The sequence below is a fragment of the Rhododendron vialii genome, chromosome 2a (assembly GCF_030253575.1).
Source record: "Rhododendron vialii isolate Sample 1 chromosome 2a, ASM3025357v1".
NCBI lineage: Eukaryota > Viridiplantae > Streptophyta > Magnoliopsida > Ericales > Ericaceae > Rhododendron > Rhododendron vialii.
This window is the reverse complement of record NC_080558.1, coordinates 42,193,353-42,210,043: the sequence shown is the minus strand read 5'-3', so window position 1 is coordinate 42,210,043 and position 16,691 is coordinate 42,193,353. Positions and strand designations below refer to the sequence as shown.

The 16,691-nt window shown below is 37.1% G+C and overlaps 1 protein-coding gene across 3 annotated transcripts; it reads right to left on the bottom strand.

Annotated features, from left to right (window-relative positions):
• Positions 1-6,028: 6,028 nt before the first annotated feature.
• On the bottom strand, positions 6,029-16,090 carry LOC131317840 (F-box/LRR-repeat protein 25-like). Of its 3 annotated transcripts, XM_058347511.1 has the most exons (7): positions 15,932-16,090; positions 14,890-15,038; positions 13,828-14,784; positions 13,001-13,150; positions 12,326-12,636; positions 12,001-12,220; positions 6,029-9,529 (listed from the first exon to the last, which is right to left on the bottom strand). In XM_058347511.1, the coding sequence occupies exons 2-6, from the start codon at positions 14,920-14,922 to the stop codon at positions 12,211-12,213; spliced, it is 1,461 nt and encodes a 486-aa protein (XP_058203494.1). In that variant the 5' UTR covers positions 14,923-15,038; positions 15,932-16,090; the 3' UTR covers positions 6,029-9,529; positions 12,001-12,210. The 3 variants fall into 3 exon arrangements, with proteins under 3 accessions (XP_058203494.1, XP_058203496.1, XP_058203495.1); XM_058347513.1 differs by lacking the exons at positions 6,029-9,529; positions 12,001-12,220 and having other exon boundaries at positions 12,325-12,460; XM_058347512.1 differs by lacking the exons at positions 6,029-9,529; positions 12,001-12,220; positions 12,326-12,636 and adding an exon at positions 12,649-12,802.
• Positions 16,091-16,691: the final 601 nt, after the last annotated feature.

Here is a 16,691-nt window from a genome sequence, read left to right as displayed (position 1 = left end):
TTTTGAAGGAATCTTTCACTCACGCCCACCTTCTTCTTCTTCTTATGGGGTTTAATAGCTCAAATACAGAGTATGCAAGAATTATGAATAATGTCCCTTAACAATGTGTTTGGAACTTGTAGAAATTTAAAGAAGAGAATAGAAAACAAATAAGGAGAGTGGGAGAAAAGTTTTAAGAAAAATTTACCATGCTTAATACTTTAATTTGCTATTTTTTTCGTCTGTCTTCCCGAACCAAATAATCTCTTCGTTTCCTTTTTTTTCCCTAACTTCGAAAAAAAAGCCTAAATTCACTATATAAATATAATATTAGAAAAGTATTGAAATAAATGAAAGTGCAAGTTGAGTCATGAAAAAGTAAAAAATTTACTTTATGGCACCTTTAGTTTTTTTCTTTGTATCACTTTAGTTTCTGCTTTTTTTATTGGCTCGATTTTGACTCTCCATTTACGAGCCTTTGGGTGGCAATCCAATAGAAACATAAGATGCATTCCAATATTAATTGGTCACACAATCATACACGAGAGGTTCACATCAAGCCAATCGACATACCATGGACCAAAGTGATACAAAGGACAAACTACAAAGACCATGGCTAATATTTATCTTAAAATCTTGAAAACCCACTTGTTGATTGCCAGAATGTTGTTTTGATTCTCTCAACAAGGATTGGGTTGAATATGCTCTAAAGTAACAGTAAAAGCTTCAAGAAAGGCTCCCCGGGCTCAGACGTTAGACTACCGTACTAAGCCCAAGACATTCCTACTAGCCTTGATCATTACAAAGGGCGATGCGACAGCATCGAGCCTGTTGCTCAACAAGAACAATAAGGTTCACCGACACTTAAAACTTTATCTCTTTCTTTTTTGCCTATTTTTTTTCCTGTTGTTCAGCATATCTCCTGTACATCTTGCACACTTTCCCTGTCGAGGAGTTGATGCTTGTACACTTTTTCCAACTCTTAATTCAACCCCACACATTCATATGACTTTCACCCACTCCGACTCGGTAGTAGAGTTAGAACAGAAGTATGAAACCGATACTGATACAGGTAGAGACTGGAACTATGCCTAATAACACGGAAAAATACCTTTAACATGACAATAGCACAGTCTTTCGGCTCAAGCCGTAAGAATTTTTTTCTTAAGAATATTAGTATAATTTCAGCACGAATCGCCCGTCTTTGACTGATAGAAACAATCTAATCACGTTCGTTAGGTTGATTAAAATGAAAGAAATCTGAAAGAGAATTTCAATGCAGCAATGGGGCGGTCGATCGTGACTAGATTTCAATAATACAAGTAGATAGTGCTAGTAGTAGAGTAGAAAGGGACAAATGCGGGCGTTCAGATTTCGTGGAGGTTAGGGCAATGATTAGAAAAGGGCAAACAAATCCCATGATGCCTACACTTTCACCATTTTGCACACTTTGACACTTTATTCTATCCTAATAATTTAGTATTACGACATCCGAGTACGTATATGATTGTAGAAGTTTTCGGGTGCAAATTGGGTACCACGTGACCGAACAATATTTTCGCTCCTCTCTCTTCCTCTCTAAAATCATGACCGTCCAAAACATGTTTGGATGACTCAGATGCGCGTTCGGATACCACGTAGACTAGATCCTATTTGCACCCAAAAAAAACTTCTCATATGATTGTGAGGTTTTGTATGTTCGTTTTGAAGTCACATCAGAAGGAATCCAATTAGTACTATATATAAATTAAGAATTAAATTGCTAGAAGTAGTCTACTTCAAGGAATCCAGATACTCTCCTGTCAGTTTAAGACAACAGAAAATGTAGGAGTAATTTTATTGGCCCACTTGTGGCTCTTTTTCAGCTCATTTTAACGAGTAATTTGTCATGCTTGATCAAAGTCGTTATATTGCGATCTTTGTTCCTCGTTCTGCTGAATGGATCTGAATTTCAGTACTAACCTTTTCCATGGGTTGATTGTTATTAGATCAACCTTGGATTTTGGCGCGAGTGATTGACTCAATGAAATTTAAAAAATGAAGAATTCTGATCATCAAAGTAGACCCGAGAAGAGTTGACAAAAGGACCAGCAATACCGTCTTGGAAGAGTTGTTCCCTTGTTTAATTTTTTGTTAAATTTTGGCGTGAGTGATTGTCTTCTTTTTTTTTCAATTACAATGATGGAACATCTCACCTCCTTTTAAGTAAGCAAAACAAAACAAAAGGAAATTTTTTAAGATCATAACTTTTACTAGGTTTTATCCATGCAAATCATATTGACAACAAACTTGACATATGATGCAAGGAAATTATGATAGAGCTAAGCTAATTATTTGCAGGGTGTTTCCCTATCGATTATGAATTTGTAGAACCCATTTTTACTTGTGCAGTACAAACGTACTCAAAAATCGAAGTTGAGTTCTCAAAGTACATTACTATTCTAGACTCGGGAACCCTGTCGAGCAACTTCTTGCCAAGAATCCATTCCGTTATTCTATATACTCCATACCTAAAGGAAATTCTAATTATTTAAAATTGGAAGCAAATTACGTTAGAGAGAATCCCGATGATTGAAGTGATATTTATCACACAAACTTCCAAAATACTCCTACATAGGAATGATTTTTTCAAGAAAAGGAAGAGTTGTTACAACTTACATACAAAGTATCTTTATCAGTAAATGTGTTTTTTCTTCACAAGCTTTCAAACCTTCAATCATACTAATTTCCAAATTTTTTTATTTATTTATTTTTTGTTTATAAAAATATAAAAAATAAAGAGAGAGAGAGAGAGAGAGAGAGAGAGAGAGGGAGAGAAAAACGTGGGGAGGAGAGAGAGACGTGGGGAGGGGGTGTGAATATGGAGGAAAAATAATTATATGCTTCTGGAGCACCGTCACGTGATACCCCATACTCATTCTTCATCACACATATGTTTTCCAATACATAGAATGTGAATAATGCTAGCGTGCATCGAACACGGGACATGGAAAAAAATTGAACTATCTTTTTTGTCAAATACTATTGTGTTCGTCAGTTTAATATGCAGCGCCGAAAAAAATACCAACCGATGTGATATTTTTTGTACCGTGTATCGAACGGGCACAAACGCTAGTTTAGAAAAAGGAAATGGATCCTCTCCACTGTCTGAAAGGGATTGGGCAGTCCCGTGATACTATGACCATTTACTTTATAGTAGATAACATCAGCCACATTGAAAATCATGTTGATGAGATGTCGTCCGATATGTATTTGAACAGCATTTTATATTGTTAAAAATGAGTTCTGTAATGTAGTGCAATGTTGCAATGTTATTTCCATCGAGTCAAATTTACTTCAAAATATACACAACTTTTAGCACGGTTGATGCTATAGACGAGACCTATAAATTGAATGTGCCCCGATAATTGAAATGAGTTCAAAATGGACCCAAAAATGGGCCGAATGGGACCGTCGTCCAGCCCTACAAATTAAATGGACCGTAAACGTTTGATTGCTAAGGCAGCTGGTTTGAGATATGCTACTAGATAGGTTCACAACTTGTGCCTTTTCGAGCATGTACACTAATGGTAGTCAAAATACCTAATAAAAAAGGTACAAAATGTATTTTACCTATTCACTTTTTCTTTCCACCCTACACCAATCTCTCTCATATTCTCTCTATTCATTAAATATGATAAAATATTAACAAATGAGAGAGAACAAGAGGTATGAAAGAGAGAATAATGGAGGACACCTGGCCCAAAAAGTAATAAACTATGTATTGCTTGTGAATAGTGAATCGCTAGAAATACAGAGGGGTGGGAGCCGGAGCAAGTGTTAACCGACTCTGGTGCATGACTTTCCTGTTTTCTGTAGGTAAAATAGCTAAAAGTGCATGTATACTTAGCTTGGTGTACATGCTCTTATGTTTCTTAGCTAAAAGTGCATGTATACTTAGCTAAGGCAGCTGGTGTTTAAGATCTTAACGTTTAGGTTTTAACCATGCAAATCATATTGAAAACAAACTTGACATATGATGCAAGGAAATTATGATAGAGCTAAGCTAATTATTTGCAGGGTGTTTCCCTATCGATTATGAGTTTATAGAACCCATTTTTACTTGTGCAGAACTAACCTACTCAAAAATCGAAGTTGAGTTCCCAATGTACGTTGCTATTATATTCTAGATCCGGGGATGCTGTCAACAGTGGCGTAGCCAGAAATTAACGATAGTGGGAGCACTTTTTAAACAGACTTCAACAAAAAAAAAAACATAATTAGCAACACCAAAATAATAAAAGAATGCTTGTGCTAAAAATAATTATATAAAAATAAAAAAAATAAACTAACACATTTACTAAAGAAGATAGTAATTTCATAAACTATCAAAATAAATCAATTGTTTGAATTGTCTCAGTGGACCAAGTCTAATAGCAGATGGATACACAATAACTAAAATGTTAATATTCAGTAATCTTGATCCAATCAGAAAAACTGGGCTTTTCTTTTCAATTTTTATTCTTAAACCTCTAATTTTATCACGCGTTGTAAGTTCTATCGACAAAAACAAGATTACTTTCAAAATAGTGAATAATTAATGAAGTATAATGCATATAACCCATAGTTTAGCCACTTACAAATTTGGACATTAGGTATTGAGAAGTTTCAAATGGTGAGTGGTGACTCTATTTTTATTCATGAAACATCTCACTTCGCAAATGTAGTGGAATTGTTGTAATATTGGAAACAAAAAGTTGAGAATGAAATATATACAAAATGTATTAAAGTAATTAAACAAAGAATAATTTAATTAAGAAGCCAATTACAAGAAAAAAATACAAAATCTGAAAAGAAAAAAAAGAGTATTCAATGGGGACGCATGCCCCCGCTCGTCCTCAAGTGGCTCCGCCTGTCGAGCAACTTCTTTCTTAGAATCCATTCCGTTATTCTATATACTCTATACCTAAAGGAAATTCTAATTATTTAAAATTGGAAGCAAATTACGTTAGAGAGAATCCCGATGATTGAAGTGATCTTTATCACACAAACTTCCAAAATACATAGGAATGATTTTTTCAAGAAAAGGAAGAGTTGTTACAACTTACATACAAAGTATCTTATCAGTAAATGTGCTTTTTCTTCACAAGCTTTCAAACCTTCAATCATACTAATTTTCTACATTTTTTTTTGTTTATAAAATATAAAAAATAAAGAGAGAGGGGAGAGAAAAGCGTGGGGAGGAGAGAGAGAGAGACGTGGGGAGGGGGTGTGAATATGGAGGGAAAGTAATTATATGCCTCTGGAGCACTGTCACGTGATGCCCCATACTCATTCTTCACCACACATATGTTTTCCAATACATAGAATGTGAATAATGCTAGCGTGCATCGAACACTGGACATAAAAAAAAATTGAACTATCTTTTTTATCGAATACTATTGTGTTCGTCTGTTTAATATGCAGCGCCGAAAAAAACACTAACCAATGTGATATTTTTTGTACCGTGCATCGAACGAGCACAAACGCTAGTGTAGAAAAAGGAAATGGATCCTCTCCACTGTCTTAAAGGGATTGGGCAGTCCTGTCCAGCTCGTTCTCAGCTCCTCCTTAGCCCACTTCGATACTCATGACCATTTATACTTTATAGACAACATCAGCCACATTGAAAATCATGTTGATGAGATGTCGTCCGATATGTATTTGAACAGCATTTTATATTGTTAAAAATGAGTTCTGTAATGTAGAGCAATGTTGCAATGTTATTTCAATCGAGTCAAATTTACTTCAAAATATACACAAGTTTTAGCACGGTTGATGCTATAGACGAGACCTATAAATTGAACGGGCCCCGATAATTGAAATGAGTTCAAAGTGGACCCAAAAATGGGCCGGATAGGACCGTCGTCCAGCCCTACAAATTAAAGGGACCGTAAATGTTGTTTGCAAAGGTAGCTGGTGTTTGAGATATGCTACTAGCTAGGCTCACAACTTGTGCCTTTTAGTTTATTAGGGAAAATGTTGATTGCGTCTTCTTTTACGGTTTTTTTGTACGGATAGTCCCCAAAGTATTTTCAAAATGTCAATTTGATCTCCAATATACAAATCGCGTCTATTACATCCCCAATGCTTATAATGCATGTTTAAATAGTCCCCAGAGCTAACTCCGTTACCTATCCTATTGCCATTTAAAATGAGGGCATTACAATCAAACCACCCAAATTCCCCACTTTCCCCTTCCATTCACTGTTCACAACCGAGTAGATTGGAAAAATAAACTACTGTATTGCAATATTCTTTTGGGGTAAGGGGGGTACTGGCTTCGTATAAGGAGCTTCTGGATTACACACACACTCACGCACACAGCACAGTGATCCACCTTCAACTTGTCATTCTGAGTTAGCGCTACTAACAGGCAAAAGACACTTCTTCTACAAGGCGTGAGAAGAAAACCTTCATCCAAGAGAAAACCTTCATCCAAGGAAAGCCCAAGCAAGCTAAACTAGGTCTGGGAGACACCATGCAAGGTGTCAGTTTTTCTAGAAGAGTTAACCTTCAAGAAGGACATATCACAATCAGGTTGCAATGTGGATGCAGATCTAATCGTGCAGCATATGGTCAACCTCTACCAGTTATAAAAACAAATGCTCTCAAAAAAGATATAGATACGTGATTTTGAACTTTAAAATGGCCCAGTAACGAGAAAAACCAATCTAGTATGTTATGCAATTATAATTCAAAAAAGTTTGATCATGACTATAGAAAAAATTCATTTTGACCAGGGGTTTTGATTTGCATTTTCGGGATCTGAGGCTGGTGGTGAAGTTCCCACCTGATTGGGACTTAAGGCTTGGTTGGCTTGGGAGTCTAGTGGTGAAGTAATGACGACTCCTTTTACAGCTGGCTGCCGGTCCTTACCATACAGACTCCACACAATTTAGCTGATTTGCAGGAAATGGTTCACTACAAATTCTCTCCAAAATAGATCTCCTCAAATTATGAACTGTTAATAAAACTGCAAATTGAATCATGAACCGTGCCAAATGCTTGCAATAGTAGACAACACCATTAATGGAATTCACTGCTCTGTGGTTAGGTTTTCTAACAGAGATTGTTTGGTGAATCAGGATATTTGAGAATCTAAGCAGATCTACCAGTAGTTGTGTTCCAACTGTCCACGTACTGTGGCCATTAGGAAAAGTAGTTGTAAACAAATGTTGGGCATTTCCTATGATGTAGTTAGTTAACCTTTTCCTCATAATGGTGAATTTTACACTGCAAACAGATCTACAAAAAGATTTGGGGAAAATTCTATTGGAAAACTGATTTTTCGAAGAGAATTTCATATCATTTCAATATTTACCAATTGTAACTGGTGGGTCTATTACTTGGAATTTCCATGACAAATCTCAATGACCCTGTGTCTAAGTATGCTTCTGTGTGTGGCAAAAGAAATGATCTCTTCAGCTAAATTTCATCCTCTACAAATTCTTGATAGTGCTCACTCTACTGAAACAATTATGATGATAGATAGCTCAAATTCCACGGAATAAGACAAGGCCCTCACCTGGTCTGAAGAAAAAAAATTAGTGAATCCTACTTTAGATGCTTGAAGGCCTTGAAATTTACGTAGTGTGTTTTAGAAGCTCAAAAACAGTATATAGTAACTCTGTCAGGGAGGAAAAAATCCTAGAGTAACTGCTGATTTCAAACTATCCAACTAACAGTTTAAAACATTTTTTTATTACCATGTCTATATCCCGCATGATGATGAGCTACACTGGAAAGGATATTGAGGTTGAGAAAGTAATTACTTTTCTTCGAAGTTCAAACCAGACTTTATCCTAACTTAAGGAATCTTTGCAATAAGTAAACTTAACCTCTGTCACAGAGTATGCAAACTTTCACAAGTAGCTGCCACACAATTTTATCACCTAAATGGTTTTCTGCATATTTATTTGGTTGCATAAGGGAAGACAATAATATTCATAGAACAGGCACTGCAACATGGAAGAAGCTGTGCCATCAAAATGTTGATCCCTTCTACTGCTAATAATGAAGCTATTAGACTTTCTGATTTAGAAGCTAAAAGGTCCATGCTTTATACTATTCTATACACATTCCACAATTTGGAGCCCCAGCCTGAACTTTTCAAGTGGAATGGATCACGCCTCTTTGTGGATGCTTCCTTCCAAATCAGAGGATACTGCAAGTCTGCAAAGTTCTAGGTTTTCCCTTCTTTTTTTTTCTTATTCTTCTCTCTGTGTGATGTGTTGGGGGGTTAACTGGAAAGTGTCCTTTCACCCAGATGCCCAAGTTTCACCTGCTTGCTAAAATCGCTACAATCTAGAAGCTCCCAAGTACCTCAGCTTAAGCCTGCCATCAGACCGGATCTGATACAGTACAATGCCAATCCGACAATCCGAAAACCAACAGATCGGATTCGAATATATGCGATCTGTTTACAAGTCCAATCCAATAATTTTAATTTTGGTTTTTTTAAGTGTTGTGTATTTAGATACAAATTCAAGATTCAAGTGATGGATTTTGGGCTTGTATGCTTAATTATTGAATAGGATAAACGAATGGGATAGCATTGTCATAACAGATATCCAATTTTTTGGATTGATGTTAAAGGATTTGCAAAAATCTGATTGGGACTGGGTTTAGATTTTTTTATAACCGGATCCGATACACAGATCTTTTCAGATTAAATCCAATTGACATGCCAACCTCGGCCAAAAAAAGAGAAGATTACCATCAGAAGTGGATTATGTAATTCAAATGCTCTTCCACAAGGCTTTCAAGAAGGGTCTGATGATATATTTTCCAAGGGTTTTCTTCAAGTAAATAACCACAATATGTTTCCTTATGCTGATGCATTAAACTTATCATGGAAGGGTGCACAAGCCCCAGGAAATGAACCATTAATTGATTCGCAAACGCTTAATCATAAACACCATGGCGATTCCAGATTCACATTGAGAAACACAAGGTGAAATTACGTTTCTAAGTGAGTTCACAATGCTACAGTTACTAAGCACACAGTCACCACTAAAAAAGATAATCTTGCAATCCAATAACTAAGGCAAGCAAAACTCTAACCCTGATTCAGAAATTAAGCAACATACCTGAGTCCCAGCAAGCTCCTCAAACTGCTTTGCCCAATCCTCCATCATTGCATCATTCTCGATATCCCCTGCACCAGGTCTGGTACCTATCGACTCCAAACCCTTGACAGCCTCCCTAGTCTGTTCTGTCAGCTTATCAAGTGCCTAAGATACATGCGAGTCCTTTGAAACCTTTTGCTTGCCCTTTTTCTTACTTCTCAAGTCAGGCAAACCCATCCCCAATCCTTGGACGTCACCAGCCATACTAGAACTCTCTGGGTTCTTCGCACCATCGTCTCCACTCCTGTCACCAAGTTTATGTATTTCCTTCACAGCCAGTAACCAAATCCCAAAACTTTGAATAATTCTAGTTGCATGCGCAAGCATATAAAGATTTATACCTATCAACACAACTGCACAAACACACACAAGATTGAGGTTTTGGAAATCGTCCAGAGCACCTGAAATGATTCAATGGTACTAAAGCTCAAATTAATAAATACACGCATACATGTACTAACTAAACTTGCAGGTTATATACTAACTACTTAACAACACCTAGTAGAGGGTTTATGAAGAAATAAGTCATCTACTCATTGAAGATTCCTGACAAATTTACAGTCAAAAAATTTCACTGTTTATAGTCATTAGTTCTCAAGTCTCAAGAGCTTTGTTCCCTAATTTCTTGAAACCCCTTTTCATCAATGGTTTCTTGAGGTTCTTTTAGTTCTTTTGCCATTGTGTATGCAATTATCGTTTGGAAAGCAACATGGCAAACCATATGCCTGCCAAAAGAAAAGGAAAACCATGTATGCTCAATGCACACGCAAAACGATTCAAATGAATGCAACCCCCCAACAATTACCGCTAGAACAAAACCCAAATCATATATTGGAGAGGACAAAGCAGAATTTGTAACAGAACTACCAAGGCTGCTTTAGCAAGCCATTCAAAAACAAACTGTAAGTGCCTTATAAGTATCACCAAGTGTTCCCAACACATCAGGCCTCACGAGTGGTCCACACTTAAGATAGGGGTCCCACATGGCACGTGTGTGTACTGAGCGTCTAAAATGACAAACAACTCAAGATTTCACCAAATCCACCATGGGAATTACCGCACATAACGTGGGAAGCAATCTGGGGAGGCAAGCAAACACAGCAGTGCATACCACAAGGTGGCGAAGAGCCCAAGCTCAAAGTCAGGGCTTAGACACGAAAAACCTATACCGTGGGATTCTGAGGTTGTGGCTTGGGGGCTAAAGAAGAAGGCGAAGCCGGGTCCTGTGGCCCGTTGGCACAGCTTATTCAGGTTGTTCTAGTGAGAGATAGAGCAGCGGCATTCAGGCTCTTCTAAGGAATTTTGAATATTAAGGCATACCATAATGGAATGATACACTCCATAATCAACATGTAATATCCAATTACTCTAGATGAGGGTTCAACCCACATGACACTCTAACTATAACAGGAGGATTGCACTGCCCTCATCGTGTGCCCCAGGCGCTAGTATATGTACTACTTGTCAGCAGTTTCCTACACCAAGATAGCCCAGTAATCGTTTCAATGTCAACTTAGTAGGTCTTAGCAAGATGAGTTCAAGAATCCATTTTTGCCTGAGCACGTAAAAAGCACACACATCTATACATGCAGGTGGATGTATAGTTTCAGACCCTGGGACTTTTGAGGGCAAAGGTTCAACTCTTTAGCGCTTTTGATATGTTGTTAACGATATACTGTTGCCTCACGGAAAAAAACAAAAAGGCATAACACAGACGCACGTGCTTGTGCAAAACAGGACAACTAGAGAGATTAATCAGATAAGTATTGCTTCAAACTTCAAAGAACATCTTAACCAAGTGGGTAAAGTCAACCGTCAAAGTTTGTTTGCAAAGGGCCAAAAGAATGTTCCATAATCATTTAGCTTGTTGCAGCCTAAATGCCACAGCTTATGGATTTCATTGTCACGAAAGTTGCTTTTGGGTAAAAAATAATTTCTTAAAAAGCTAAAAAACTAATTTCCAAGCAGCTTCAGTTTGAAGCTTGTCAGCTAGTAATTTAACTAATCACCTTTCACCATAAGCTCAGCTGCACAAACATCCATCTTTTACGTGGCTATGGCTAGACCAATGCTAATGGGATGCCTCAAGTTAGTTACATGATATAACTCAATTAATGTATCATGCAAAAAATTCATTCCTCTTCCAATCTAATCAGCTATTAGTGTCATCTTATTATCATCCAGTGTTATTAAGAATGTGCATCCAACTGAAATAAATGGACAACACGAACTACTATTGAACTTGCCCAAATCACACAGAGAAAACAAACACAAAAGATTATCAGATTGCATGATCAAAAAACTCCATGGCAGCAACATTGCAAAAAAAAAAAAAAAATCAAATCAAGGGATAAATACCCAGTGGCAGACACAAGGGTGTGCCAGGTAGTGCCCGGGCCCCTACGCAACTCCAAATATTCTCACTTACTATACTAGTAATTCTATGGGATTGGCCCCTACAAGTTCTTGAAGTGGAAAAAATTCTAAAAAAATTCATATATATGAGGTTGAAGATGAAGTTTTGTGGGGGTGATGGTTTAAAGAGGGAATTCCTCAAATACCCCCGTATTTGACGGTAATAGGTAACAGAGTTAGTTCCAAGGACCATTTAAACGCGCATTATAAATGTTGGGGATGCAATAGACGCAGTTTGTATATTGGAGACCAAATCGACATTTCAAAAATACTTTGGGGACCATCCATACAAAAAAGCCCTTCTTTTTACTAAGGTGTTTTTTATCTGTAACACACTATTTTCCGGAAAACCCATTGCTCCGAGATTGCTTTAATGCCGAGTGTCAGAAAAATACACCATGGAATTTCTAAAACATGTCCAATTCATGGCATGCGTAAATTATGAATCCATACATACCTTCTGACATTGTAGATGATGTCATAACTTGTAGTAGATTGAAGCTCCAGTTAGATACCCTCCAAGCTTGAAGATGATGATGGTTTTCAAAATGAGGACTCGAAGTTCCTACCGCAAAGCAGTTCAACTTGTGCCAGTTTACTTTTAAGCCCTCAAAATGGATAAATGTGAGTCCACATATAGTCATTTACAAGAAATGCAGTTGAACAGTTATACTGCACTACAACGAACCATCATCTATTATCCCCAGTGTGATAAAGGGTCAAGTCACCTAAGTTACAATAATTACATGATCTACACTAGAAAATCGCGGAAACAAACTCACCAAACTTCCAGACGGACAGTTGGGGGAACTACTGCATCAAGCCACTCACAGACGCTCTCCATTCGAACTTTATACCACAAGTTTGCTTCTTCATAAAGCCAGCTGTTGAATCCCTTGTAGACCTTCTGGCAAGGGCTGACCGCAAGAACTTTCAGTTCGACTAGGTTGTCAAGCAGATACTTGAGGAGCACTTGTTCGTGGTGATTACCATAAAACCCATTAATCTCTAGCTCAGTGAGATGGTTATGAGGGCAGTCATGAAGGATCCTCCCGATCTCCTTTGGTTGTTTAATAAAGTTTGCGCAAAACAACTGTTAAGACAATATTTTGTTTGAAGCGAGTCAGTTGTTTTGTTCATCGATACTTAACCAGCACATATAAGGCAACATTCAGCATAGACAACTTGTTTGAGCTTCCTCGTGTTAGAAACAGAAATGCTCCCGCCAGGCCCCCTTTGTCAATTTTCCTTCCAGACATCTAAAAGTTGTCACTATGCTTGAATTTAATTTGTTCTAATTTCTCTAACTTATTATTTTGTTTTGACAGATATATGTTGATTGGCTGAAAAACTTTGAAAAAAATCACAAACACAGAGTATGTGTTCAGCAAATAAAAGAACACGGCTATCCAAAGGGGACAAACATGTAAAGACGGATGGAGTGCGCAAACACTTACATTTAGCTGCAGTTTATACAACACAGGGAAATTCTTCAGGATATAATTACTCCAGCAGAGTTTGTCTTCATCGTCAAAAGGAAAAATGGTCAGCACCAATTCCCTGATATTGGTGAATGTAGTAGGTACAGTTTCCGGAAGCTTTACCACCTAAAACAGAAAGATTATGAACTAAGCATATACCCAAAAATAAATAAACAAATAAAGACTAGACAAAAGAGTGTTCATATATACAAGTTGAGTATGCAAAGTTTATAATATTTAACTCTTCGTAATAATCCAACGAAAACGAATTAGATCCAGCAACGACACAAAATATTACATGGACTCTTCTAAGCTAGTGTATAAAGTACAAATGTCTGACACTAGCCACTTAGATAAGGGTTTAAGATCCGTGCTGAGAGATTCACTAAAATATTCAATTGGACATTCGCCTAGCATGCACATTTAGTAATTTGTTATTTACCATGAACTATACATAGAACTCTATCCATGAAGTGTCCTGAGACACGACCTAAACACTAAACACCTTTACTATAGCGAATAAAAGAAATCCATTATGAAGTAAATATATTTTCAGGATGTCCCATAGTCCTAGAGATGGAAATTAGAGGAATGCGATTCTTGGATACACAACGTCGCCAACACCTGTATGCGAGTGCATTTAGCACAGATGACAAATAGCGACACGAATTGACTTGAATTGAAAAGGAAGGACAAAAATCACTAGTCACAATTGTAAAAGTTTCAGGTCTATCACCATCACAAATTCCTAAAATGTCGATTGAAAATGCCCAGAGATATTATACACAGATTTCACATTTTACCTTCATAGCCAGTACCGAGACTAAATTTAGTGTCTCCAATTGAGGAACATCACTCACAAATTTTGTCAGAGCATAAGCTGCACCATCCAGCCTGCTGTCAGTAGTGAAATTCAGAAAGGCCTCAGCCAACCTTGGTACATCTTTGAAGTAAAATAAAATCAAGTGACCGGTATATTCAAACAAAGCAAGATTTTTGGCGCGTAGTTCCATTTTCTGCAATCTGAAACAGTCATGTATGCTCAAACGCTTCAACCGGAGGTTTGGAGCAATAAAATTCAATTCGAAGAGACAATTGCACAGATGCAAACTTAGTCCTTCAAGAAACAAGCAAGCTGACAAGAGACTCTCCAGCTGCTCATCACCTATTTTTACATGTTCCAGTTGAATGGTAACAAGGGAGGTGAGACTGTTGGAATCTAGAGGAGCAATGAGGCCACATGAGGTAAGTTGCAGATGCTTTACCCTGCTTTTTTCCCCAGCAGCAGCAAGAAGCCGGATGGGGAACTCGTATTCTTCTGACCCTTCTGACGCAGTAGAAGAATAATGATCCGCCATAAAAATACATGACTCTGATAAATCAAGATCGATATTCTCAACTCCCTTTGTTATTGCAGAACTGATCCATTGGTCTATGTGAGGAGCAGAATCCTTGCCTAAGCAAAAATGGAGGGCAAAAGAGTCTACTTTTGTGCCTTTGCATCGCTGATGCATAAATTGATTGACCCGCTCTAGAAACTTACATGTCTGTAATTTTTTCTCTGACTCGGATATGCTGTTGGAGGAAACTAGCCTCCCAAGTACATTAGCAGAATCGAACCAGAGGTCAGAATGACAAATCCAGATGAATCTCCATTGCTTAGATAAGACACTTGTCCTCACAGCATCTTTCAATGTCAGCATAGAGATGATGGTGGAAAGTACCCCATCTGGTAGTTCAATAAGTTGATCATTCTTTCTCTGCCCAATCAAAAGCAAGCGTCAGCAAACTAAGGAAGTGACTATCTTTGTGTCAAAATTTAGTAACTAATTATCCTTCCAAATATGTGAGAAATTGGTACGCACAATCGTTTTAGCAGCTTTTGACGCTCGACCCATTACGCTATACAAACCCAGCAAAATTTATGCAGTCATCTTATCCTTGTTGGGAGTACAGAAGATTTTCAGTACTGAAAACAGTACTGAAGCTTGACAATGTTCGGCAATTAGAGCTTCTGATCAAAAAAATAAGGACAAAAGTTTAGAAGTGAGCAGAAACAAAAGATATACTCCTACAAGATACAAACGCTCATGAAGATTATGTCAAATGGAAAACAAAATCACCTTAGAGACAGTTTCCCACTGAATAAAAAAGGATAACATAAAACCAGTTAGGATTAGTTTCACACTGGAACATGAATAGTGAAACATTTAATAACCACATATTTTCGAAACGATGAAAAATTCCGAGGATGTCAAACTCTAAAGTACTCCAATTTATCATGTACCATCAAACTCTGAAAAGAGGCAACGCGTGGGCCCCTTAAGCCCTTAATCTTTTTTCCCACTGTGGGATCCTGACATGTAGGAAATTTTGGATTAATTCTTTACAGATACAACATAAAACTGTTCATAACACGATAATACGAGATTTTGTATGTTCCCGTGCATCGAATGGGAACAACTCTAGATAAATGATGCAAAAAGGAGAAAATAAATGTACCACAGACAATAAAAGTGTGGTCATTTTCAGTTAATTCCTCAAATCCAAGTATGAAACCACCCAACTGCTTAGTCGTGATTTCAGATTCTAAGTCAGAGCGAAAACCCTAGTTTTGTTTGGGTAAGTACTGAAACCCTAGTTTTTCGCGTCGCACAGTATACACAATCTGGAGTTGAATACTAGACAAGAAGTAGAATATATACATGTTATACATATATCCGTACATATATATACACGGATATATATATCATATGTATTTATGTATGAATGTATGTTATGTATGTATATGCGCAAACAGATACCTGATAAAGGAGCAATATTTTAAAGAAAATACTAATAGTTATGAACTAGAAAGCAAGGAGGAGGAGGGAGGTCAAGAAAAAGAAGATTCAGAAATTCACTTACTACAAAAGCACCGGAAAAGCTCTGGACCGCTTTTCTCAGAGAGAGATTACGAGATCTGTGACGGAGGAGCCTCCATCGTGTTATGGCTAGAGAGAGAGAGAGAGAGAGAGAGAGAAGATAACTACGGTAACGGAAAATCGGTCTTTTGGCTGGGACAAAAGAATTTGGAATTCTGGTTCACCCGTCCGAATATAGGTGGCAATTTGGACCCGAGCAATGCACTCCTACCGACCACTTTCCCGACCGCATCATCTCTCATATATATTATATATGTCGGTTTCATACATTTAATTGTAGAATAGACCTCATACATGTGTGTGAAATGAATGATCGGAAAGTAATCGATAAAAGTATACCACTTATTGATTTGGACTCATTCAAATTCATCTATTTACGAAGTATAATCGTTCCAGCGTTTCGCAAAACCTTCTTATGCAATAAGTACTTATTTATTTTGCAAGTTTGGAAGTAAAAATAAGAACCATTGTTCCACTAAGAGCTCTTAAAAAATACTAATAAGAATTTGTTTGGTGTGCTATTTTTAATTGTTTAAATATTTTAATATAAATCTTAAAAAATATGTAATATACTTCTTTCGTTCCACAATATTTATCCGATTCGCAAAACGGAGACGTAAAAATAATACTATTTTTTAAGAAAAGTTGAAAAAAAAATCAATAATTTACTAGATCTCGACCAGTTCTTTTAACTTATGAAAAAAATTTAAATTTTTTCTCGACAGAAATGCATTATTTTGTAG